At 30.8% G+C, this 25,193-nt stretch overlaps 2 protein-coding genes across 4 annotated transcripts; one reads left to right on the forward strand and one right to left on the reverse strand.

Annotated features, from left to right (window-relative positions):
* The first annotated feature begins 1,243 nt into the window (after positions 1–1,243).
* Positions 1,244–7,628, forward strand: LOC102588109 (uncharacterized). 3 transcript variants are annotated; one of them, XM_006343146.2, is made up of 5 exons: positions 1,244–1,520; positions 3,517–3,659; positions 3,784–3,856; positions 5,945–6,010; positions 7,198–7,628. In XM_006343146.2, the coding sequence occupies exons 2-5, from the start codon at positions 3,628–3,630 to the stop codon at positions 7,384–7,386; spliced, it is 360 nt and encodes a 119-aa protein (XP_006343208.1). In that variant the 5' UTR covers positions 1,244–1,520; positions 3,517–3,627; the 3' UTR covers positions 7,387–7,628. The 3 variants fall into 3 exon arrangements, with proteins under 3 accessions (XP_006343208.1, XP_015162327.1, XP_015162328.1); XM_015306841.1 differs by having other exon boundaries at positions 3,599–3,659; XM_015306842.1 differs by lacking the exon at positions 3,517–3,659.
* A 972-nt stretch (positions 7,629–8,600) lies between these two features.
* Positions 8,601–10,245, reverse strand: LOC102588651 (glucan endo-1,3-beta-glucosidase 1-like). Its single transcript, NM_001288504.1, is given in 3 exon segments — positions 8,601–8,632; positions 9,011–10,111; positions 10,197–10,245. Coding segments are annotated over 3 exon segments (1,182 nt in total).
* Between the last annotated feature and the right edge of the window lie 14,948 nt (positions 10,246–25,193).

Below are 25,193 nucleotides of genomic sequence, written 5' to 3' on the forward strand. Positions count from 1 at the left end.
GAATTTCTTTCATCAATCCAAGTCAAACGAGGGACAGTTGTTGACACCCAATTTTGACCATCCATGATATAAATTAATTTTCAAGCTTCTTTAATTTCAAACGATTTGAAAGAATTAACTTTTAAAAAATTCAAAATATATTTCAAGTTTTAATGTGATTTTAATATTTTTGTAATATTTTAAAATAATAAATATGTTTTATATAATTTGTATATTTTATGAATATTCAAAAGTCATCTTAAAAAGATTTAATATATTTAAGTTAAATATTTTATTAAATTAATTTAGTTTAAATTAGGGAAAATTGTATATAATAGCAAACTATTAATTCAAATTAAATGCTATAAACATAGTTTGATTTAATTGTACCCCATAGCAAACTGTTGCTATTTCGCCTATCTAAATCTCGCTCACCACTCTCGTTCTCTCCCTCGCCTCTCTCGCTTTTATTACAAACGACAAATAGTATAAAATAGTGTTTGTGTTTGTATAAAGTGAGAGAAAATTGTGTGTGTATATATATTTTCGTTCCCCTCTCACAAATCTCGCTTGACACTCTCCCAGATCTCGCTCGCCAGTCTCTCCCTCGCCTCTCTCGCTTATACATATAGAAATGTATAAACTGCGTATCTGTTTGTATAAAGCGAGAGAAAATTGTATATACACATGCAAATACATATATCTTCGTCCTATACATTTATAATTATACAATACAAATATTCTCCTGCCCAGTTCTCTTTTGCCTTTCTCTCCTTCTCGTTTTATACAAACACAGATTATACAATTGATCTTTTGTATATGTATACCAAAACAGAAACAAAGTATATACAACTGCTTTCTTTTGTATATGTATAGTGAAATATACATATTTATGTTTGCTATGGAGCGCAATTATGCAAATTATACCTATAGCATACAAATATGATTTTTGTGTTTGTTATATGTGAAAGTTGCTCTTTAAATTATGGTTATAATTTTAGATTATTTAGTTATAATTCGTCTTATTTAATCTTTAGCCGGATTCACTTATTAACTTTGGCTAAATTATTAACTACAATTGGCTATAATTGGGCCATCTCTCCAATTGCAAACCCAACCATTTTGTTGCCTCCAATCTTGGACCCATTTTCCTTTACTCCCAATTCCCAATTAAGCCCATTTCTTCTTTACACCACAAGACCCAGCAGCCCAACAACATACAATCAACAATCCATTCCACCTCACAATTCAAATAGCCGACCAATTCTCTTTACAACAACAACAAATACAGTATACATCTTCCTCTTCTCTCTCGCGCTGCAAACCCGGAAAACCAACCATCGCCCGTCCTCCTCTTCTCGAATCATCTAGGTGTCAAAATCTCGGTGCTTCCTCGTCCTTGCTCAACAATCAAGGGCTCTCAATTTCAATCCCTTGAGGAAATTGTGTACAAATTACAGCTTTCAACCTTGTCTAAGGAATTCAAATTTCGAATCGGACAATTCCTCCAATTCTTATCCCGGAAAGCTGCTCTAAGAAAGGTAACTCCGTTCTCTCTTACGATATAGTGTGTTGTATGACATTCTTTGTACCGGTTTTGTTATGCGGAGTTGATTCCTTGTATTGTGTTTCACTTTTCTTTGAGTTTTTGAGCTGTGAACGTGAGTTAAGCATCAGTGAAATCACTTTGGATGTTATATATTGTTCGTCATAGTCGTTACCTCTATAGTTAGCTGAGCCACTGCCTTGTCTCACTCGAAATGATAATAGTGTTCATTTAGCTTCAACTTGAGATTTGTTGCTGTATACTCTTGCTTTCTTCACTGTTTACTTGTGTTTTGGTTGTCTTCTTTGTCGTTTTAATGTGTAGTTGTAGCTTCTCATCATGTTAGCCTAATCTCTTACGATTTATTTAAATTCTTGCATAACTTGAATGCTGGCTGTTTTTCTCTTGTATTTCAGCTATTGATGTCGTGTTTGTAACTCACTGTAATCTCGTTTCAACTTGGCTCATAGGTTTATCGTTAGCTCATTCCTATGCGTGTCTAGTCCTTTACGTGTTGGAACTGTTTTGCTTTCGAAAATGTGGCTGAGAACTTGATTGCTTTCTTTTCTTTTTAAGTGTAGTTCGGTTTGATTTTAGTGCTATCCATTAATCAAAATCTGGAAATTTCAATCAATATTGTAGTTATCCTTTGTTTATGTATCCATTTTCATGTTAGAATACTTCTTTATAGTCTTTGGTTCTTTGTAGTGTCATGTGAATATAAATTTCATTTTGGCTCAAGTTAAAAGATGGAAATTTTAGTGCATTTTGCCATCTAGTGTTGTTGGTTACCATGACTTGGATTGATGAAATATTATTCGAGGCTTAGAGAACTTTTGCCTTGTTCAGCATAAATTGTGTAGTATTTAATTCGCAAAATATAAGTTTAGAGAATATTTGCCTTGTCCAACATAAGTTGTATAGCATCCAATTCGCAAGGCATAAGTTTAGATAACATATGTCTTGTCCAACAAACATTTGTAGGAATAAGTTATGCCCCTTAAAGCTTAATTTTGTGGGTTTTAAAACTAAACTTGTGCTTTATAAGACATAACTTATGTAGGAACTAAGTTATGTCTCGTGGGTTATGAACTTCTTAAAGTATAATATTCTGAAATTGAACTTATGCCCTATAAAACATGTTTTGTAGGAACTAAGTAAAGCATAATTTGTGGGTTATGAACTTGAAGGCATAATGTTCTGAAATTAAATTTCTGTCTTACAAGGCATAATTTGTGTCTTGTGAATTTGCCTTGTCAATTTTTTGTTCCATAAAGCATATTTTATATCTTGCAAATTTTCTTTTGCGTTTTCTTTTGTCTAGGATATTTTTGGTTATTTTTTAGGGTAACTTAGAGAAAAATCATTAGGTTAGGAACTATTTACTTAGATCATGCTGGTTTTCAATATCACGAATCTTACTAGATTTTGGTGCGCCCAAATACGCCCAGATACATGTATCTCGGGATAAATGAGTCAAAATTATGTGTAATTTGTTCTAGATACACTTATTCAAGCGGATTCGTATGTATCTGGGATACATAAACAAATTTCGCTCTCCTCTCCCGCCTTCCTCCTATCTCGCTCGCTACTCTCATATCTTGCTCGATTATCTGATATATGCGAATCATACGAGATACATGTATATAGTGTGTATCTAGTGTAATTCGCATTTATCTTACTTGAAATCTTATATGAAATATTAAATAGTGAGATAAAATGTAATTATTTCAAACTATAGGGAGAATTAGCAAGTAATTAAATAGTCTCTCCTATATTTATTACTTAAAGTGCTAAAGATAAAAATTAGGAAAGATGATGTCAAAATAGGGTATTCGTGCGAATTGTAGTTTTGGGACGGCCAATTTGATCCAAACCAATCCTTATTTGGGGATCTCATAGTAGGTCCAGCAACAAAAGACCAACGTATCCAAATAGCAATTTTCTTCTTCCTCCTTCTGGAAATAATTTCATTGTTTCTCCATTGTTAGGATTCCTTGCGATTTTCTGAATCAGTTTAAAGCTTTGATTCTCCTGTTGAAACTGAAGTGAAGGTTTATTTCCCACTGAAAGGTTCGTGGAAGAAGATCAATTTTTTTTCAATGGATCCCAAATATGCAGGAGAAACCTTCAAGTAATTGCTCTTTTAAGTTCTTTTCACCTTCTTCGTATTGTTCTGTTTCTGTGCAGTATGTTTTCTTTTCTTTTTTTAGTTTTGTATGTGGGTTTTAATTTTTCCTTTTATGTTTGTGGTGTAGGCATCTGGAGAAAGAAAGTGAACTACTCTCAAATGCCCATAAAGCAATGTCGGATGAATTGCACAGGCTTCAGGTATTCAATTTAGCCCTTTACGCTTGTTTAACAATTCTATTAAGCTCTCCTTGCGTTCCCAGTAGGACCACATTTCTGGCTTTCCTTCGTGTCACGGCTCTCTTAAGTCCATTGCCATTTTGAACTCAAATCATCATGTCTTATTTATACTTTTTGGAAATTATATTGGAGGTAAGTAGTATTATAAATCATAGTAATTTTTATAGTTAAGAAAATTTACAATAAACACTTGTGCTGAAAGAAAATTGTTTAACTCTCTCTAAATAGTGTAGTGGTAATAATAATAAAGATTTCAGTTTAAATCATCCATTGATATAGAAATGTGAATCTTCTTCTAAAAAATATAGAAATGTTTCTGTTCTAAAAATTCTAGCAGTAGTGCTTTTGTAGAGTAAAAGAGGGGCCAGAAGAGCTGAGTTTGAGCTCAAACCCTCAACATGCTCTACTAATTCTGGGATCACCTATCAATATCACACTCAAAATCAGTGAAAACATTGGCAGAAAGGCTTCTCATTGTGCATTCGCGTTCGAAGGATAATGCACCCTTCTATCATGGAAACCCTGATCCTATCTTAGAACATAAATATGAACAATCACTTGAGCCACTGATCTCTTGCTTAAATTAAGATTTCCGCCTTTCATGAGGAAAAGAACAATGCACAAGGAAGCAGTAAAGTAGTAAATCTAAAGTATCAAACTTGATGTTGATTAAAGCCAGAAGAGGCTAATTCACATTAGGTCATGGATCAATTTATCCATCAAAGTTGAGAGGACCCCCTTCTCAATATCAACACCCTCTTCAAAGGCCTCAAAGCTAAAATCTGTCCACTTCCCGTGTTGTGTGCCCATGTCCTTGTAAACAACCTCATCGACCATCAACTCTTCCATGCTTGTCCAGCCAGCAATATCTCTATGTACTCCTTCTGCCAACCTTGGACCAATGTTGTCCACTTTGCCCAAGCTTATATAGGGATTCATAGAAGCTATCCTTCTGAGGCAAGTACTGCTTATAGGAGTTCATGCTCTCTATTTCTATATCCCGCATCAATATAATTATTACTTTTAGCATCCAAGGGTGTGGCCTAGTGGTCAATGAAGTGGGTGAGAACCTTGAGGTCTCAAATTGGAATTCCAGCGAAGACAAAAACACTAGGTGATTCTTTCCATCTATCCTAGCCTTGGTGGACAGGGTTACCAAGTACCTGTTGCTGGTGGGAGGTGGCAGGTATCCCGTGGAATTAGGAGGTGCGCGAAAGCTGGCTTGGACCCCACGGTCATCCAAAAAAAATAAAGAATAATAATTAGTACTTTTTAAATAAGGTTGTATCTATAGATGAAAGATATTGAAAACAGTACATAAATATAACTAATACATAACCTTCTAGTTCTAAATCTTGGACTCGCTCTATCCATGCTATGAAGCCCATTTAATGTTTTATGTTTCTCTGCTTTCTCAAGACGAGTGAAAGTGGGCCATATAAAAGCTGGTTTATGTCTAACAAAATTGTGCTTTAGGCTCGTGATCTTTAAGATATTCTTGCATCTACATGAATGCATAGTTCGGAAAATCAGCTTGTGGAGATTAGGATAACAACATTTTGACTAGGCCATCGGGAGACCGATCTATTAGTCATCCAATAATTGTTTAACTTGCTCTTGAGATAGCATTCGTTTGATGAGAGATTTTGATTTTCAAATGAAAAACAAAAGAGATTGTTTCATTTACGGTGAATTTGGTTTGTATTTAGATGAACTTAATTAAGTAGAACAACAAAGTATTATCTATAGTGCCACTGTTATTGGACGTCCTGCAAGATGACTATCGTGTATGTCGTAGAACATCAGGGTAAACCAATAGTACCATTGATTTTCCCTGGTAGCTTTTTACCAATAGGAAGACCCCCTGAGCCGGGGGGGTTGTCACCCATGTTGCATCAGCATTCAAACTGACATTGTGGCTGCTGATATTGTGACTACTTTGAGACAAACTCATTATTATTAGCCGCTTGTAAATTTTTGTTGCTTTTGATTTCTTTCCATTTGCCTTTCAATTTAAAATATCAGTTATGTATGTTGTTCTACGTGTAGGTTGAGGAAGAAATGCTGATGCGCAAGTTACATGAACTTATTTTAGCTCATACTCTAACTAAAAAGGTATATTCACACTTGTAGAATAGCTTTGTGATCAAGTGCTTGTTATCTTAGTTCCTATAACTGCTCACGCAGACTTGCTAAAGTTGTTTCAATGTGAGGACCGTCTCAACCCCAATTATTGGGATCTTTGAGCTTTTACAATAAATGAAACACTTCTATATCTTGTATTCCTAGCTCTTCCTTTCCGTTGATATTTTAAGGGATAGTCTGTTCAAAATTCTGCTGCTCTCTTCCTTGTGTGTCTTCTTTACGGAACACGCCATCTGAAGGAATTACACAACTGGTAAGATTATTTTCTGAGACTCAGTGCACTTATTGGGTAGTGCAACTTTGACTTTTTTTGAAATTAAGTAGTACAACTTTGACTTAACAATGGACAGAGCCTGCTATCCTTTTTCCCCCTCCTTTGTCACACATTATCTGTTACTTGACTCCTGGTTCAATGGTTTAGAAAATTTTAGACGCGTGTGTTAAATATATAGTGTATATCAAAATGATATTTGGTAGTTTTTCATTTAGAACCCAAAAGAAAAGAGGCATGGTGGAAAATTGAGTTCTGTAGTCCCTATGTGTGGGAGTCGTTTGGTGGCTGGATAAGAAATAAATTGTCCATGTATTAATTTCCGTATAACGTATAAGATGTTTGGTAGGTAAATAGGATATAATTAATTTATGTATAAAATTAATACGACGTTTGGTTAACAATTTAGAAACCCCACATAAGTTATGAGGAATCTATGTGTTATTTTATGCAGGATAGAAGGTGAAATAACTAATACATGAATAACTAATCCCTACATAAAATAATACATAAATTTACTCTTAACCAATCTCTACATTACTAATACTTGCACAACTCTAACTGGCTACCGAACGTCTGTTACTGTGCTGATTTCAAACCAAGCTAAAAATTGGAAACCAAAAAGTTATTTGCAAGAATGTTCAACCGACGGGCATAGAGATCTATAACACAATTGTCAAAACATTGAAGAACCTCTAGTTAAGATTATAGATGTGATGTCCTTGATAAAAGAATAATAGCTGAAAAGAGAATATGCATTTGAAACCTTGCAGCTGATGAATTCTGCGATTCACATATTAGTTTTTACCTTAGTATCCAGCTGCTCTTTTCTCTGATCGCTTTAGTCTGAGGTTCTAACATACCAACCAACACTCATCTTTTGCAGAAAGGCTTAAATGATAATGCTGAGGAAAGGCAGAATGACCGGGAAGGAGCACGGGTCGACATGACTAATGGTGCTGATGAAAGGCAGAATGACCAGGAAGGAGCACTGGTCGACATGACTAATGGTGCTGATGGAAGGCAGAATGACCTGGAAGGAGCTGTAATTGACATGACGAAAGGTGATCACTAATGTATAAGTGAGATAGATATCCGATCCCTAGACTATCTGTACAGAAATCCATTGTTAGCCTTACACTTGCAGTATGCCATTTTTGGTCTCACATTGCCGATGCTTTTAGATTGCATCTCACATAGATCTCTCAGCTACGTAGAAAGTGATATATGTTTCTTGATAGTATATAGATGATGCAAGCTGTTTCCCATGTCTCTGTCCAGATTTATTCTTGCTTAGTAATTTAATCAACAGAGCTATATTGCAACATCCAGTCCTGCATCGGACACAAGGGATGTTTGGGCAGCTTATATGCTGTCCGCAACCCTTCACTCCACGAGCTATAGATTTTGATAGCTTTCGTGGTTGAGGGTTGGTGTGTTTGTGACAGTGGGATTATAGCTTAAATATTGTGCACGATGGAGTTTGAACTGTTAAGCTGAAGGATTTTCAGACGTCAAACTAATTGTGAATAAAAAGAGAACCAAAGCCAATAAATTGTTGGTTCATCACAAGTTGTGTCCTTCTCTTCTTAAAGGGACTATATATTTATTATGTATTGGGGATCAGGATATGTAAACTGCACTAGACAAGTTTCGTATGATAAGTTCAACCGAGAAACACATGGAGGTGGTATCAAATTCAAGACTTCCATTGGAAAGATTCTCAGATTATCTACTCAATCAACTCAGCCACCATATTAGATTGAGTATTGTTTAATTGAATGATATTGGAGGAACTAGAAAAAGGAAGTCAAACCCTTGTATACTATATCAAAGAACTGATGAAGTTACCAGTAGGTTGCAAAAGTTCATCTAGGATCGAATGCGGAGCTCAAAGAATTTAATCAATAGATCAAAGTGAACTTGGGAGTCTTGGGACCATGATTTTTTACCATGTTGCTCGCACTCTTTATTTAACAATGCTCGGAAGTGTGTCAGATCCTCCAAAATAGTGCATTTTTTTAGAATTCGACTCATATCTTCATTAGCACCAGCAAGGGCAGAGTAGAGAGCTAAACTACAAGTACAAAATATTGTGCAATATGAAAAATGGAAGTCACTAGTCAGAGTTTTATAGTGCCCATTGGCTCATCTAAACTCCTAATTCCTACAAATTTATACTAGAGGTGACACCAAAAACAAATTTTCAACATCTTGATCCCATTTCTCTTCATGGCAGCACCTTCATTCCATTCAATTTGCATTCCAGAGTTCCATTCTCTACTTGTATCATGCAAGAATGAATCGACAATGGAGATAGCCTGCAATAGCATACCAAAAATGTTTACATTCATCTTCTGAATGACCCTTATACTCAGAGAAATGTAGTTAGACAATTTTTTATTCCTTTCCATCCCAAAGTAAGTCTTGTTGTAGCTCATTTGACGTTCATTAAGAAAAATAATAAATAGAAGGTATAGTTTACTAAGTCAACAATTGTTTTTCTAAGGTGATATTTATTTTGGGACAGGGGGCTTCTATCTCTACCTAATTTTGCCTAGAAGAACAATGCTTATATAATGTTACTTAATGCTACTATTCACTTCATACACATTCCATAATTGATGACATCAAGATTCAAAATCAAACAAATAAATTGAAATGGAGGGAGTAATTTTCAAATTGTAGAAAGTGCTTACTTGGATCAGAGTTAATTAGCATAGCTGTGCCTCCAAATCCACAAGTACCACCATTGCCTTTTGTTTTCTGCCAGTAACTATTGAAAGCATAAGAAGCATGAGCCACAACAGTATCAGGGTAAAAACAACTTCCACTAGGACTAATAGCTTCACAATCAGCATCTCCTTCACCACATGCATAATCTAATGCCTCTTGCAATGTCTCTGGTGGTACACTAGGCTTAGCTACACACCATAGCCCACTACTACCATGACCTCCTGTTGCTGGTGCACCTACTGGACCCCCAACTCCACCCCACCCCCCACCATGAGATGGTATACAAGGTGGCAAATGAGGTCCATAAGAAGGGCTAATAGGATTGAACAATGGAGGAGCCATTTCAGGAGCAAAAGGAGGTGAAATGTTTCCAATTAATGGAGGAAGTGGACTGTTAGCAGCAAATGCTGGAGATGGCAGATTTGGATTTGGGGCTAATGGGGTTGGCCTTGAAGGAAAATTACTGTATTTTGAGTCAAAAGTTGATAGCTTTCTACTTAAGGATCTTCCCTGTTTTGGTTTCTCATTAATCAAGAAAATCTTGTTTAGGCTAAAATTTCCCAATTTTTTCATAGACCCTATATGACTATTCATCAAAGATTCAATCTTTACATCCAAATATCCTAAGTTCACTACATAGGGTGCATTAACATGTTGAAAGAAGTCAAGAAGAGGTTTAATATACTCTTGAGCCAAATCAAGATTGTACAAACCAGAATCTTGGTCCAAACAGTTGGAAGAAAAAGAAGTGGACACTTTGATTTCAGTATGCAAACCCCATCTTGTAAGTGAATAGTAAATGTTCTTAGCTGATGGCAAGATTAACCTCATTCTGTTTTCTTGATTTATTTTGCACAAAAGAGTATGACCAACAAGAATAGTAGTGATATTTGTAGCTGGATAGTGAGCTAAAACATTGCTTCTTAGCCAATTTTCAGCTTCAAGAACACTAGTGGACACTCCATAAAGATCTTGAATAGGCAAAGAAACTGCACTAGTAGTAATGTCAGTTCTTGGAAAAGTCACAAGAGTTGAGAGCTCTACTGATTCATGACCAACTGCAGCTGCAAAATTAATTTTATAGAAACTTATAAAACTCAGAAAAAATCCATAAAGAAATATAAAATGTAAAAAACAAGATTTACTTACCATTTAGAGCAAAATAAAGAAAGAAAATATGAGAAAAACACCAGGGCATGAACATTTTGTTTTGGAGAGGAGAATGAAGGAAATGGGGTTTGGTTATAGTGTTAGAATTTAGATGAAATTTTGAGAGTGCATTTACTTGATTTTTGTGTAAAAAAGCTGAAGAGGCAAAAAAGATGTGAAGGGGTTGTAAAGCAAGGTACTAGTTCCTCGTCATCTTTTCTTCTTCATGTTTGACTCGACATATCTTTTAAAATGCAATAAATAAAATAGTAATTTTGTTTTATTATTTTTAAATCATTTAATATTAAAAAATAAATTATACATTATAATAAATTATCTTAATTTTTCAAATTATAAAAATAAACAGACACTACATCAAAATTAATTTTTAACAACAATTATAATAGTTTAATTATCATTAAATATATTTCTAAGACAATTAGCATTCTAGCAATTTTAAATTCAATAACAATTATACCATAAAAATTTAACATTCTTTTGTTAATGTCATTAAAAATATTTTTACTGTAGTGAGAGGAAGTATCTGCTGAGAGGTACAAGTTTGACAGTATGTTGTCCTTTGGCTAATTGTCTTTTAGCTCTGTTTGGAATCTGTGCAGTACCAAAGTTCTTGGATAGTGAAAGGAAATACTCCCTCCATTTCATTTTAAATGATTTTTCATTCTTTTATCCAAATAAAATTTTAATTTTATTTCATAATTTCATGTCATAGAAATGATTTTCGAATTTGATTCTATAAAAATTCCAATTTTATTTTTGATGATTTTATCTTATAATTTTAAATCATAATTTAGGGTCAAATGGGCACGTAGAAGAACAAACACAAGTAATGTCAGGAGGTAAGAATGGAGGTTGTTATTTATATATTTAAAAAAAACATTAACATAATTAAGTATTAAATGTGATAGTATTATAGTTACTTTATATAAAATTCAACATATCATATCATATGAGATTATTTAGTTACTTTATATAAAATTTAGCGTATCAAATGATATTTGATTATTATTTTACATAAATAAAATAGGTATAAATTATGAATTAATTTATATTTCATTTTACATGGGTAAAAAATAAAATAATTATATCTTACATAGCTTATATTGATAAATCTATTCAGCCATCAAATGATTCTAAAGAATTTGACAGACCAAATATAATTTAATAACATTAATCATATAAGTTTTATTAAAATAAACTAATATACACATGGAAATATGAGACTTCTACAACATTTATTAAATAAAAGTAATTTTCAGAAAATAAGTTTAATACTTGATAAATTACTTATTTTGGAATAACAACAAAAATATACTCTCCAAAATAGGACCTGAAAAGAATAGCCTGTATACAATTTTTGAAATAAATTAACAAGAGTAGAAATTATTTAAAAGGAAATGGAGGGAGTAATAATAATGTATTAGAGTACTATATTTTATATTGAAATATATAACACAAAATACAATATTCTAGGTTGCATAATTTTGGAAAAATTTCCTAATAATATTTGTATGGTTTTAATTTAAAAATGTCATAATATTAAAGTTTATAGTGACACAGAGACCCAAAAGAGAGAGAGACAGCAATCAAAGAAGTTAGCTTTGTTCAGACACCTCTGATTCTTTCTGCTCTGCTTTTTGGTGCAACAGTCAAGACCTTCAGTGGGACCCACATAAATATTTCATGTAACAATTGAAATTAATCAACTTTTTATTTTCAAAATGAAAGAATAATATTTGAATATTCTAAAATCAAATTTTAAGTTGAATTTCGAAAATTTTATAACCAAAACATATTTATACTAACTTACCCTATGAATTTGGTATTATATTCTCAGTTTGTATTTAATTCTTTGGCACTGAACACAATCTAGAGTAAAGTTTTTCAATAGAATACAATATATTTTTACACTCTTTAATGGAGTAATAATTTTGATTCAAACGCTATTTTGAAAATATTATAATTTCATGAGAAAAGGATTTTAGGATGCTAAATAGGCATTTAGACATGATTTTAAAGTTTTTGTCTAAATATGCATTTAAATATCAAAACTTATACTTATCTTTTTTGTTTCCTCGTATCATAAATTTTTTATAATTTATGAAAATTATTAAAATTCTCTTAATTATACTTTATAAAGAATGTAATAATTAGAATATCCTGCATTAACTAATTATATATTTTTATATTTCTTTTATAGATAAATGCATGTGATTGAATGTTATTATAATATTTCAAATATGTATAAAATTTTACATAACTAATTATTCTAATATAATCTCCCCACATGATACGTTCAAGTTCTTCACGTCTAACATGAATCTTTTTTTTACTATAAAATTTAAAATTATAAAAAAGAAAAATAATAATAAAATACTAGACTTATAAGTGAAGTTTTAAATGATAATAAAATTGAAATTATAAAATTAAAATTGAATGCCTACCTTTTAAGTGAATTTGATATCCAAAAATCAAAACACTAAATTAAAGTTTCAAATATCATAGACGTTACGCCAATTTTATCAAAATTTTAAAGGCATAGTTTCAGATATATACAATAAAGTAATTAGTTTATAAAAAAATTCATCAAAATTTTAAAGGAATGCTTTCAAATATATGAGTCAAAGCACATAAAAAGTATGCACTGTGAGTATACATTATGATACATTAAAAAGGCTAAATAGTTTATTTATACTTTGCATATACACTGGTAATACATTATGATACACTCTACATAAAGTATATACTAACTATACATGAAATATACACTGAATATTCAATTTCGATCAACGCAAAATCTCCTTTGAATTATAGGGTAAACAACACAAATTCTACTAATTTAGTAGTTAATTACCTTCCTTCCTGTGAATTTGCAATATTACAAATGCTATCATAATTTACACCTCAGATACATGTATACGTATCCACATACATGTATATTGAATACATGTTAGCCAAATACATATAATCAAGTGTATTTAAACAAGAAATGTAACTGAAAGACATGATTTAAGGAGGAAATCGCGTGGGTAACAACTTTTGAGTATCTCGCGGTATAACAACTCCTAAAAATTTAAAATATTCAAAATTCTTCCAAATTTTTTTAGAGAATCGACAAACTTTACGTTTTTTCTTCCTCAAATTCCTGATAATTACGAACTTATTTAGTTCAACAAAAGTGAAATATCATTGTATTGTTAACAATCATCTATTTGAAATTTAATAATAAATACATATACATGTTCAGATCCTCCATTACTTAAGGGATCGATACGACTCAGATCTTGATTAACATTGCTACTTGTTGAATACACATATATTTGATAATAAATCTTTTGTTAGACAAAATTAGACACAAGACTTAATTAAACTACTACTTATCGAATACACATTTATCTGATAATAAATTGTTATATCAAACAAAATTAGATATAAAAAAGAAAAAATATTATCAAATATATGTCATTTTACTGTATACAATACAAGATTCAAAATCTTTTTGAGTGAAAGATACATAACATTAATTTCAAATATATAGAGGAATTAAAAAAAAAAAACCTCAACAAGCAGATTTAATTGCTTTATTTTTTGATGATTTAGTAAAGAAAATCATGTGAAGAGGAAGAATGGAGAGATGAACGTGGGATGAGAGATTGAGTTAATTAGGATTGAAAATGTGAACTGAGGGATAGATTATCCTTCAAAATAATTTTTAAAAATGTGAATTGAGAGATAGATTCTATAAAATTTTGCTATTCTGAACTATTTTTGTAGGAAGTGGTGTATCTCACTTCAAATATGATACATAAAAATTTTAAATAGTGAAATGGTAGATAATTATTTAAAAATATAGATTAAATTAGATTACATTTTTTTTTATTCTCCCCTATGAGCTCCCACCCCTTTTGCTCCCTTGGTGACTCGAACTCGCAACCTTCAGATTGAAATTGAGGGGTGCTTACCATCCGAGCAACTCCCTCTCGTCAGATTACTATATATGATATATATCATTTTTCCTAAATTATATGAAGAAACGGGCCAAATTATATCATTGGGCCGACAGCCTTCATTTGTCGTGGAAAATGCAAATATGAATAAGAGGAATAAGGTCGGTGAGCCTACTTAGTTGGAATGTTCTGTCAGCAGGTCGACAAAGCACGTCACTCCTTCTTCTTCTTCTTTTTTTTTTTTGTAATTTTTTATTTAAAAGAGAAAAATAATAATTATAAGCAGTGTTTTAAGAGGTGGGGGCGTGAGACGATGCGTTTTATATAGTACGGGACGAGACGTAAGCCTCGAGACACGGGGCATAAGTCTCATGGATCTACAGGGCGTAATCTCATGTATATTCAATTTTATAATTTTATTACTAATAAAATAAGTAAAAGTAAACCTTTCAATGATTATATAAATATTTTTTTATAAATAACCTATAATATATAGAAATTATATTATGATTTTTATTTGAGATAAGTAATTAATAATCAATAATGAAGACAAAAAAATTATAATTACTATTTGAGAAATATCAGTATACCAATAATAAAAAATATGATTTAAAGCAAAAAAGATTAAAAAAAACAAATTAAAAATGCCCGGGACTACGTTTTTACGCCCAGAACTTACGTTTTTATGCTCGAGACTTACGCCTCAAATTTTAGAACTTACGCCTTATGGATCTAAGTCTTTAATTTATGCCCCAGAGCATTTTTAATACGCCCTGCCCCAAAACTCGCCCCAAAAATATTTTTGAAAACACTGATTATAAGACATTAGGTATTTTTCAAATTCAAAATATTGAGATGTTATTCTCTTTGGGCAAATTTGATGGTTAAATTTTAAATATTCTTGCAGTAAGTATATTCAAATATACTAACTAAAAATATAGTCAAATTTTAAATATTCTTTTGTAGAAAGCATGGTCAAACTCCAACTCCAACTACAGATCCAAAAATTTCATACAAAATGAAAGATATTCAATTTTTGTGGTCAAACATTCACTAACTTTTTAGCGGGACATAAATTTATGTTTTATTATAATATCAAATAAGTTATGTCCCGCTTCACCAAAACAATTAGAAACAAACACACGAACTAATCGATAGAGATTCAACATATACACTATATATATATAAGAAAGTAATTTTAACCATACATAAAAATAATATAATTAAAAAATTTCATCAAAGGAGATTCAAATAAAACCTTTAGCTCCAAAATAACTATGCTTCTATGACCTACGCATTCCTTTTAATTACGAAAATACATAAACTTCAAATTTTGAATCAGTAAGTCGTTCTTCCAACTAAGTGATTCTTAACGTAAGTAGTGTGTAGTATGGAAAAAAGGTTGCATGTTTAGGGTAGGTATCAAGGCAACATATAGAGATGCTTGACGTGCATTTTGAGAAGCCTTAACTTCACCACTCAATTATGCATTTCTTAACAAACTCAACATTCCAATAATTATTGTTTCTACCTTTCTAAAGCAAAAAAAAGCCAAATAAAGCTAATTAGACACTATTTGCTTTAGCCTTTCACCAACCACAAAATTTCTCCATGCTTTGTTTTTGTCTTTGTCTTTGTGTATATATAAGAAAAAAGCCTTCTTCAACACGTACTATCACCCCCTTTTTGGCTTTTTCTTCTAACAACTTTGACCTCTCAAGTTAAACTTTTTCCATCTTTTAGATTTTGATTTAGGAAACTTATACTCAGGGTTGTTAATGGTACGGTTTGATCGATTATTTTTAAAAAATTATATTATTCCAATTTTTTGGTAATTTTATAATATATAATTAAAATTAGTTTTTCTTAAAACCATCCCAATCATATCAGTTTCTCTTCGGTATCGATACGGTTCGATTAATTTTCAATTTTTTTTATAATTTTTAAAATATCACCTCAAAATATACTATTATTAAAATATTTCTTCCGCAAATATGTTCTTGAAGAAGCACTTTAATTCTTCATCAAGAAGACAAGAATGTAAAACCTTGTTGTCGTATTGTTTGATCTTAAACATTTAATAGGAGTGTTTGCATATGCTTTGTTGTATTGTTTGATAGAGTATCTATTACAATATCTTTTAATTTTAAACCTAATTAAGTAAAGGTTAATTAAACAGTAAAGACCCAAAGTTGTCAAATCACTAGAGGCTTAGGACCTAGGTTATAGTTATATTTAAAAATTATTATAAAATATATTTATATATATTAAATTTAACATATTGTTGATATATAAAATATATTTACATACATGTAAGGTTATTCAGTTCGGTTCGAGATTGTTTTTTATTTTTTTCATAAATTAAAAAGACCATCTCAATTGTTTGGGATGGTTATACACTTAAATAAAAGTCCACGGTTTTATTGAAAAAATAACATAAATCGATTTCGTCGGTTCGATCGGTTTTTCATATTCTTTTGACACCCCTACTCCTATCGTCATATTTGCTATCACTTCATCTTTTTTCAATGGACAAAAAACTAATAAATATAATGTATAGTTACTATGTTATTCATATTTATTTGATATTTTATTTAGAATTGAGCATTATTAAAAAGAACTAGCTCTTATGAATATGGGTTATGATGGAATGTTTGGAATTCTTCTACGCTTAACAATCTCACAAAGATAGAAGTAAGAACAGTGTATATCAATCTTATATCTTCTCAAATTCCACTGGTAGAATTATACTAGTTATGTTGCTATTCCTATTAGGACTGAAAATAAGCAGGTGTAATGCGGAAGCTAGCAAAGTAAACCTCGAAAGACCATGAGTAAGAAGACAAACGAGAAATATATCGAAAGACACAAAGATTTAACGTGGTTCAGTCAATCGACCTACATCCACAAAGGAGATGAGCAATCCACTGTAAATATGGGAGTACAAAATATAGAGAGAAATAACCTCAGCCAGTTTATTCGGAATACAAGGAGGTTCACAAATTCCCCCCCACAACCAAAACTCTCAAAACCCTAGGACTACATTGTGAATGTTGATAAGTTAAAAGGAACAAGCCTATATTTATAGAGTCCTAAAATCTTTCCTACAAGAAAATAACTAGTCAAAATATTAAAACCTTTTCCTAAAAGGAAAACCTATTTATGGTAAGAAATCAGGACAAATAAACCCCAACAAATCTCCCCCTTGGCCTAAATTTCTGACAAAATAAATTTGTCCACTTTCTTCACATAATCTTTAGGATCTTGCATCTCTTCTCCATCAAATCTACGTCTCGACACAGAGAACCTCTCTGAAACAATTTCTCCAACAAAAATCTTCATTACTGTCAAAAAGGTTGCGGCTAGGACTACACCCGCCAAGATGAACATCCATCTCTAATATGATTCCATCCTTGAACCATAACTCTGATACCACTTGTTAGGACAGAAAATAAGCAGGTGTAATGCGGAAAGCTAGCAAAACAAACGACCATGAGTAAGAAGACAAACGAGAAATATACCACAAGACACAAAGATTTAACGTGGTTTGGTCAATCGATATACATCCACAAAGAAGATGAACAATCTACTATAAATATGAGAGTAGAAAATAGAGAGAAATAAGCTCAACCAATTCACTCGGAATACAAAGAGGTTCACATGTTCTCCCCCACAACCAAAACTCTCAAAACCCTAGGACTACATTGTGAATGTTGATTAAGTTAGAAGGAACAAATCTATATGTATAGAGTCCTAAAACCTTTCCTACAAGAAAAGGACTAGTCAAAATATTAAAACATTTTCCTAAAAGAAAAACCTATTTATGGTAAGAAATCAGGACAAATAAACCCCAACAATTTCCTCCGTCTCTACTTACTTGTCAAATATTTTCTAATTTGATGTCCCTTTTTACTTGTCAATTTTGACAAATCAAGAAAGGACATTTTATTTTTTTCTATTATACCCTCAATTTATTAACATTGAGTTAATATCTGAAAAATGTAGTGAGTAAATATATTTGGAATCCTATCAATTAAGATAATGAAAATGGTAAACTCATTATACCAATCAATATTTTCTTAATAGGTATGCTTAGGTGTGTTAAGTCAAAATTTGACGAATAAAAAGGGACAGAGGGAGTATCTGTTTGGTTGGCAGATCCAAATTAATAGAGTAATTATTACTTGATAAAAAGATTTTGAAAGTGTTAAAATTGATGTTACTTTCTCTATCCAACAATACTTGTCTACTATTGACTTTGCACACTTCTTAAGAAACTATAAATAGAAGGGTAATTTTACTATATCATCCTTTGAATTTAATAAATACAATGTCTTAAAAATGTAATAGGGAAATGACTATAATTAATGATAAGGTAAATTCTGAACTATGTGTAAATTTATCCATTGATGTCATAAAATGGACAAGTATTATTGGACATCCCAAAATAGTATAGTGAACAACTATTGTTGGATGAAGGGAGAACAAATAATTAAGCAATAATTCTTTGGATAAAAGTATTGAAATGTGTACTCCTTCATCATATTTTAACTAGAGGTGTGTATCGGTCGTTTTAAGTATTATCGGTTCGGTTTATCAGTTTTCGATTTTAAATATGCTAAATCGATAATCAAACCAATAAGATATTTGTTATCGATTTTTGGTCTTTAATGGTTCAGTTTTCGGTTTAACCAATAAGAAAATATTTTCACAACAAATATATTTCTTGTTCAACAATTTGACGCGAAATAAAATAAAAAGACAAACCAAATTACTCATTGAGTGCAAAAATTCTGCTTAGTGTAGTAAAGGTATAACAAATACTCACTTTTTTACAACCCTAGCAGTTGCCTAACCCTTGTTGTCGCCGTTGCAAACCCTAGGCGTCGTCGTTCTTAATTCTTTAGTTTTGATGTTGTGGACCTAAAGACTAAAGTAATACTAAAATCTAAAGGGTAAATACAGAGAACAAAGTTAAGTAGTGTTAATTGTGTAGAGTCCTTATAGTTATAGTTTAATATAGTGATTATACTAAATCTTTTGTTTGATATTTATGTATAACTAAAAATTAAAGTAGTAAATTATTATATTAATGGGTTACCGGCTAACCCAATAATCTAATATTAAAAAAATCAATATCTAACCGATATTTCAATATTTTTTTATAAAATCATTAAATAACCCTTAACCCAACAACGCAATAACAATAAATCAATAACACTTTTTTCGGTTCGATCTATCGATCGGTTCACTTTTTGAACACCGCTAATTTTAACTTCCGCTTTAAACTCTTTTTTTACATCCATTAAGAAAGAAAAGGGAAAAGGGCATGATATACCCATCGACTTTGTCATTTAAAGTTGATATATCTCTCGTTATGAAAATGACTCATATATACTCTTACCGTCAGTGGCGAATTTAGAGGGGAAAAAATTGGATATCGGAATCCGTGGTCTCTTCATAAAATTAAATATTTTATGTATATATTTTCTAAAATTTGTATAATATTATATTCTGACACCCATATTACAACAAGTCTAAATGGCCCACATGGTTAAATGTTGATCATTTCACCTTGAGGAGTGAGGACTAAGGATCAATTCCCACTTTATACAAATGTTGGCCTCTGCTTACTGTTATACAAATAGCTCACATATATCATACTCTTACAAAAGAAGCTCACATATACTCTTCACGTGAAGAAAAATAGTTTTAAATTTATAATTTTGACTTTTAATTTAAAAAAATATTCATGTAGGGGTATATATGATCCTTCTAGCAAAGTTCAATGTATATTTTAATCTTCTTCATACATTAAAATTAATTTTTTTATTTCTAGAAAAATGGTATATGTGAATCATTTGTATAACAGTAGGGGTATATATGAGTTACTTTCATAACGAGGGGTATATCAACTTTAAATGGTAAAGATGATGGTATATCAGGCCCTTTACCCATAAGAAAATATAAGATATAGTTTACTAAGTTATTCTTATTTATTAGATATTTATTTATAAATTGAGCAGTATTAAAAAGAATCATCACCAACAACATGGGTTGTGGTGCAGTGGTTAAACTGCTTCACCCTTAACTAGAAATCTCATGTTCAGTCCTAAGTCCAAATTTAATCAAAGTTCCAATGTAGGCTCCGGACTTCAAAAATCCAGGATTTGAATTGATGTCCTCTCATTGATTCCTCCTAAATTGCATTGATTTATCCTAATCTTCTTGAGTTGAAGCAACTATTAAAATAAGATGGGGGAGTAACTGTTAGGGTTTTGCCCTGATTTTCTTACCTTATTTGAAGTTTATTTTTCGTAAAAAAACAAGACAAAACATTATCATAAATGTGTTTACTTTCCCTGAAAGGAAATTATAATATTCTTCCATATTTGGTTTATTCTTTCCTCAGAGGAAAAGTTTGGATATCTATAAATTGAAGATCTCTATTCTCATAGCATAACACAATAGAATCCACAATGTAGTTGTTTAGAGAGTTTTGTTTATGGGGAGATTTTTTCTCTACAGTTTTTATGTTTTTATTAGTTTTTAATTATGTAGGCCAATTGGTCATATCAAATAATAATATTATGTCTTTTAGTATAGTTTTATTTGTTGTCTAATTTATCAACCATATTATTTGCAATTGTAAACTTCCGCTTGACGCCTTAATCACCTTCATAATCCAACAGTAACAACGCTAGTGAATGTGTTTGATAAAACATACATGTAAGTATTTTTATTAAGATGGTTAAAATGCCCTTAAAAGTTTTTTCAAAAATTACAAGATAACATCTATGTATGCAAGGATAGAATATATTAAATTTCTGAATATAAGATTATAGATTGACTTAATGGTTGAGGGATTCAAAATTTAGTTTAAGGTTCCAAATTTTAAATATCAAGTATTATATATTTTTATTTTCGATTTTTTGAACTCATTAATGAAAATTTTAGATCCGCCACGGTATACCAAATACAAGAGGGTAATTCTACAGATGGAAACAAGAAATGGCAAACTTGCCTTTAAGGAATGGAGGATTGGATTCCCATGCAGAAATCTTTTCTGAGTCCCTTTCAATCTTTGCTTTCGGTTTAGTGAGCCCAACTTATTCTCTAGATATAGTGATATATACATTTACATAATTATAAAATATAATAAAATTATATAATTTTTTATCATATATATACTTATACATGTTTTTGTTTGTGTATTAAAATTCTTAGTCACTACTGTCCACCCCTACTTCACTCGTTCCTAATTGTCAAAGTTCGTTGACGTTTCAGTTGACCACTGGAAAATCGATGTCACTTTGTCGGAGATTGTAGTTTTTGAAGTCTTTTGTGCACATACAGTTTGAAAACACATACATTCGATTCAATTGGCCACATCTAAAGTTGATGTTTTCACGTACATACACATACAGTTGGTCACACATGCATTTATTTGTTTTCACCAACAACGGTACTTGTGGTGGAGTGATAAGTACTCCTTCATTCTTAACCAAGAGGTCTCGGGTTCGAGCCCCTTTGGGTATGGAATCGCCTTTGTTAGGGACCGTTTTACCCTTCACTGTGGAACTTCCCGACGCAAATCCAAATTTAGTCGGACTCCAATGTGGATACCGGACACCTGGTGGAAAAAAATTGTCTTTCATATTTATATAACAGGTGTATGAATCACCTTGGTTTCTTCTCATGTTTATCTTTTAATATTTAAAGGGCAAACAATACAAATGACACTAGTTTAGGGCCTAATTATGTGGCTTTTTATGTATTTTTGAAATTATCATTCGTGTCAAATTTTGGTCCCCAAATACATTGAGTAAAAAATTAGATGTAATTTGTTTCAGATACATTGTATTCAAGCGTGTTTGACATGTATATGAGATACACTCACTCTCTCGCTCGCCTCCCTCCTATATTTTTCACCTCTCTCCCTATCTCGCTCATCTCTCTCCCTATCCCGCTCGCCTCTCTCCCTATATATCCGTATTTCCAAATGCATATGTCTAGAATGTATCTGGTAAATCAGATACATGTATTTAGCTAGTGTGATTCATGTGTATCTGGGATACACTAACTCTCTCACTTGCCTCTCTCCTATCTCACTCGCCTCTCTCCTCTCTTGCTTGGCTCTCTTCCTTTTTGTCTCTCCCAATCACCTTTCTCTCTATGTATCTATATATCAAAATGTGTCTCCTAGTAAAAATACATGTAATTTTCTATTTTAGGATTCCATAGTGATCAATATAATATTTAGAATAATGGTGGAACTTTCGTCTAAGTGGCCGACTTGATTCACTGTTTATTTTTTTAATTGATATACATAAATTATATATTAATTATACATGATTACACATATTAACTTGAATCACATAATAGAATATATGCATTCACCCCTTATTTTTAATGATTAAGTTAACGACTTTTTAAATTAATTTTTCTTATTAAGTCATTCATGAAAAGAAGGAAGATGAAAATGATGGTGGAGAATAAATGATTAATGAGTATGGTGATCTCATGACTCTATTTTTTTATTCACCAAGGATAAGAAAGAAGAAAAAAGAGAGGAAAATAAGTATAAAGTACAAAATTTCATATATTTAAGGGTTAATTATATTTTGTTTCGAAAGTTTTCCTAATTGTAAAAAAATTGAACATTTTATTGTTTTTGGATACATTTTTTGATTGTCTGATACATTATAAATGATATATTACTTAATGGAGGAATGTATTCGAGAGGGGATAGAGATGTATATGAGAAGGAATTTTGTAATGTTTTTTTATTGATAGAAAATTTTAAAAATATCTTAAGTTGTGTATTTATATAATTTGATCGGAAAATAATAGGTAAGGAATTCTTTTTTAAAATTGGTAGAACTAAAGGCAGTGATGATGACAAGCAGAGGCAATCATATTTTGGCGTAATACATAAGAAAAAATAAAATAAAGGAACAAAAATTCATGTGAAAGTAATTATGTTGACAGGAAGATTTTATAAACTTAGGAAATTAAGGTTGTGTTTGGCAAGAAGAAAAAAACTTAAGTGAGTTTTTTTTTAATATTTGATAAATAAATAAAAAATATTATCTTGAAATATATATAATTTAGACAAATACTATTGAAAAATGGAATGAGACTGGGTACAAAATTATTTTTCCTACTTTCACTACATAGTTTAATAATCTTAAAAATATTTATATATATAATTAAGACAAACACTATTGAAAATGGGATGGGATTGGGTACATAATTAATTCTCCGTGCTTTCACTATGTAGGTTATTTTTCTTATTTTTGAAGAACTTATTTCTTTAAAAAAATAATTTTAAAAAATATTGATTAATTAAACATGAAAAAAAATTAAAATATTTTTTCTTATACCAAATACACCCTTGATGATTAAGACAACATATGCCTACATCAATTATGTCAATGGTATAGTGGCACTAAATTGGAGTCCATCGTCTATGCTATGTTTTGCGCATGCAAAATCCTTAGGGTGGTTGATTTGTCGACTAGTTATAATGGAATTAGTACAGAAAATCAAACCATCTTGAATTAATATGATGGAGATGAAATTTTGAGAGTTGTTATAAAATATTATAGTGTAGATGTTCACTATATCAAGAAGTTAATTACTTTCATTAATTATCTGCATTATTTCCCTCTATTATATTATAACCTTCATCTTTTATGATCAGTATTCTTGTAGCCTTACACCTCTATAACCTCTCTCATTATCTTCATGATTAATGTCATCTTTATGACTAATTTTTTGTATGTCTCTATGTAACATTATAAATAGAGGCATAAGAGTTAATAGTGTATACACTCGAATATTTAGAAGAATAAGAAAAACTCTCTCATCTTTGGTTTCTCTATTTCTATTGCTCTGATTTTCTATATTTCTTGTCTTATTTTGCTTTAGTTTTACAACAAGAGTCAATTAATTAATTTTTATGTTTTTTTGAAATTATTAGTTATTGTGATTTTATAATAATTTTTACATTATTTTAAAAAATAAAATATGTTACTCCCCCTATTTCAATTTACGTGACACAGATTTATACGATGTTTGAATATTTTAAATTATTAATTAATGTGATTTATAATACCTTTTTGCATAGTTTTTAAATAATATTGTTACTTTTCCTATACCAATTTATGTGGCACTGATAAAATTTTAAGATTCAGTCAATTTTTATTATATTTTAAGTTATTAGTTATTGTGATTTATAGTACTTTTAATGTAATTTTCAAATACACATCATATTTTTTTTGTAAAATAAGATAATTAAATTAAAACGAACAAACTATTAAAATGAAGCTCACATCTTTAACTACTAGCACACAATTCAAGTACATACGTCGTCTATGAACTCTACATAATATATTTATAAAAAGACAAAGAATAAAAAGTGGGACTACAATTTGATAATGCCCAAAAATCTTTCGCGCATGAATTTTTGGTGAGGTAACCTAGCTAAAAGATGATGACCAACGACAAATTTGGAGTGCTTTAGAGGTCATGAGTTGGGCAAATTTTGCTATGAGAAACAATAAATGTAGCTTAATGTATAAAAAGGGTTAAAAGGATATATTATTATTTTAATTATTTTATATCTAAATAAGTTGTTGAGTATATTATTATTCCATCTAGAGGTAAGAATTGCTTATCTCAGTATTAACTAGGGGTGTACAAATTAAATCGAATCAAATCGCAATTTGAGTCATATCGAAAAAAATCCGACTAATGATTTGGCTTGCTATTGGAAATTTTTTTTTGACTATACTTGGGTTTATTTAGTTTTAACTAAAAAAAGTCAATCCAAGACCAAACCAATCCGACATTATATATATAATTTTAAAATTTTATTTTATTCATAAAAGTATTCACTTTGATGTAATATTTAAATATTACTTATAAGTTTTCATAATTTTTATCTTTTAACATATTTTTTCAAGTTTTTTGAGACTTAGAATTTTGAATGGTCTAATAAAGGTTATAGTCCATAGATATTAGT

Source organism: Solanum tuberosum, unplaced genomic scaffold (genome assembly GCF_000226075.1).
Source record: "Solanum tuberosum cultivar DM 1-3 516 R44 unplaced genomic scaffold, SolTub_3.0 scf00042, whole genome shotgun sequence".
NCBI lineage: Eukaryota > Viridiplantae > Streptophyta > Magnoliopsida > Solanales > Solanaceae > Solanum > Solanum tuberosum.

Excerpts from the sequence above, each read along its gene's own strand:
- LOC102588109 (XM_006343146.2), top strand. The coding sequence starts at position 3,628 with ATGGATCCCAAATATGCAGGAGAAACCTTCAA. Across the intron at positions 3,660-3,783 it reads TATGCAGGAGAAACCTTCAA|GCATCTGGAGAAAGAAAGTG; the intron begins GTAATTGCTCTT and ends TTTGTGGTGTAG. Across the intron at positions 3,857-5,944 it reads ATGAATTGCACAGGCTTCAG|GTTGAGGAAGAAATGCTGAT; the intron begins GTATTCAATTTA and ends TTCTACGTGTAG.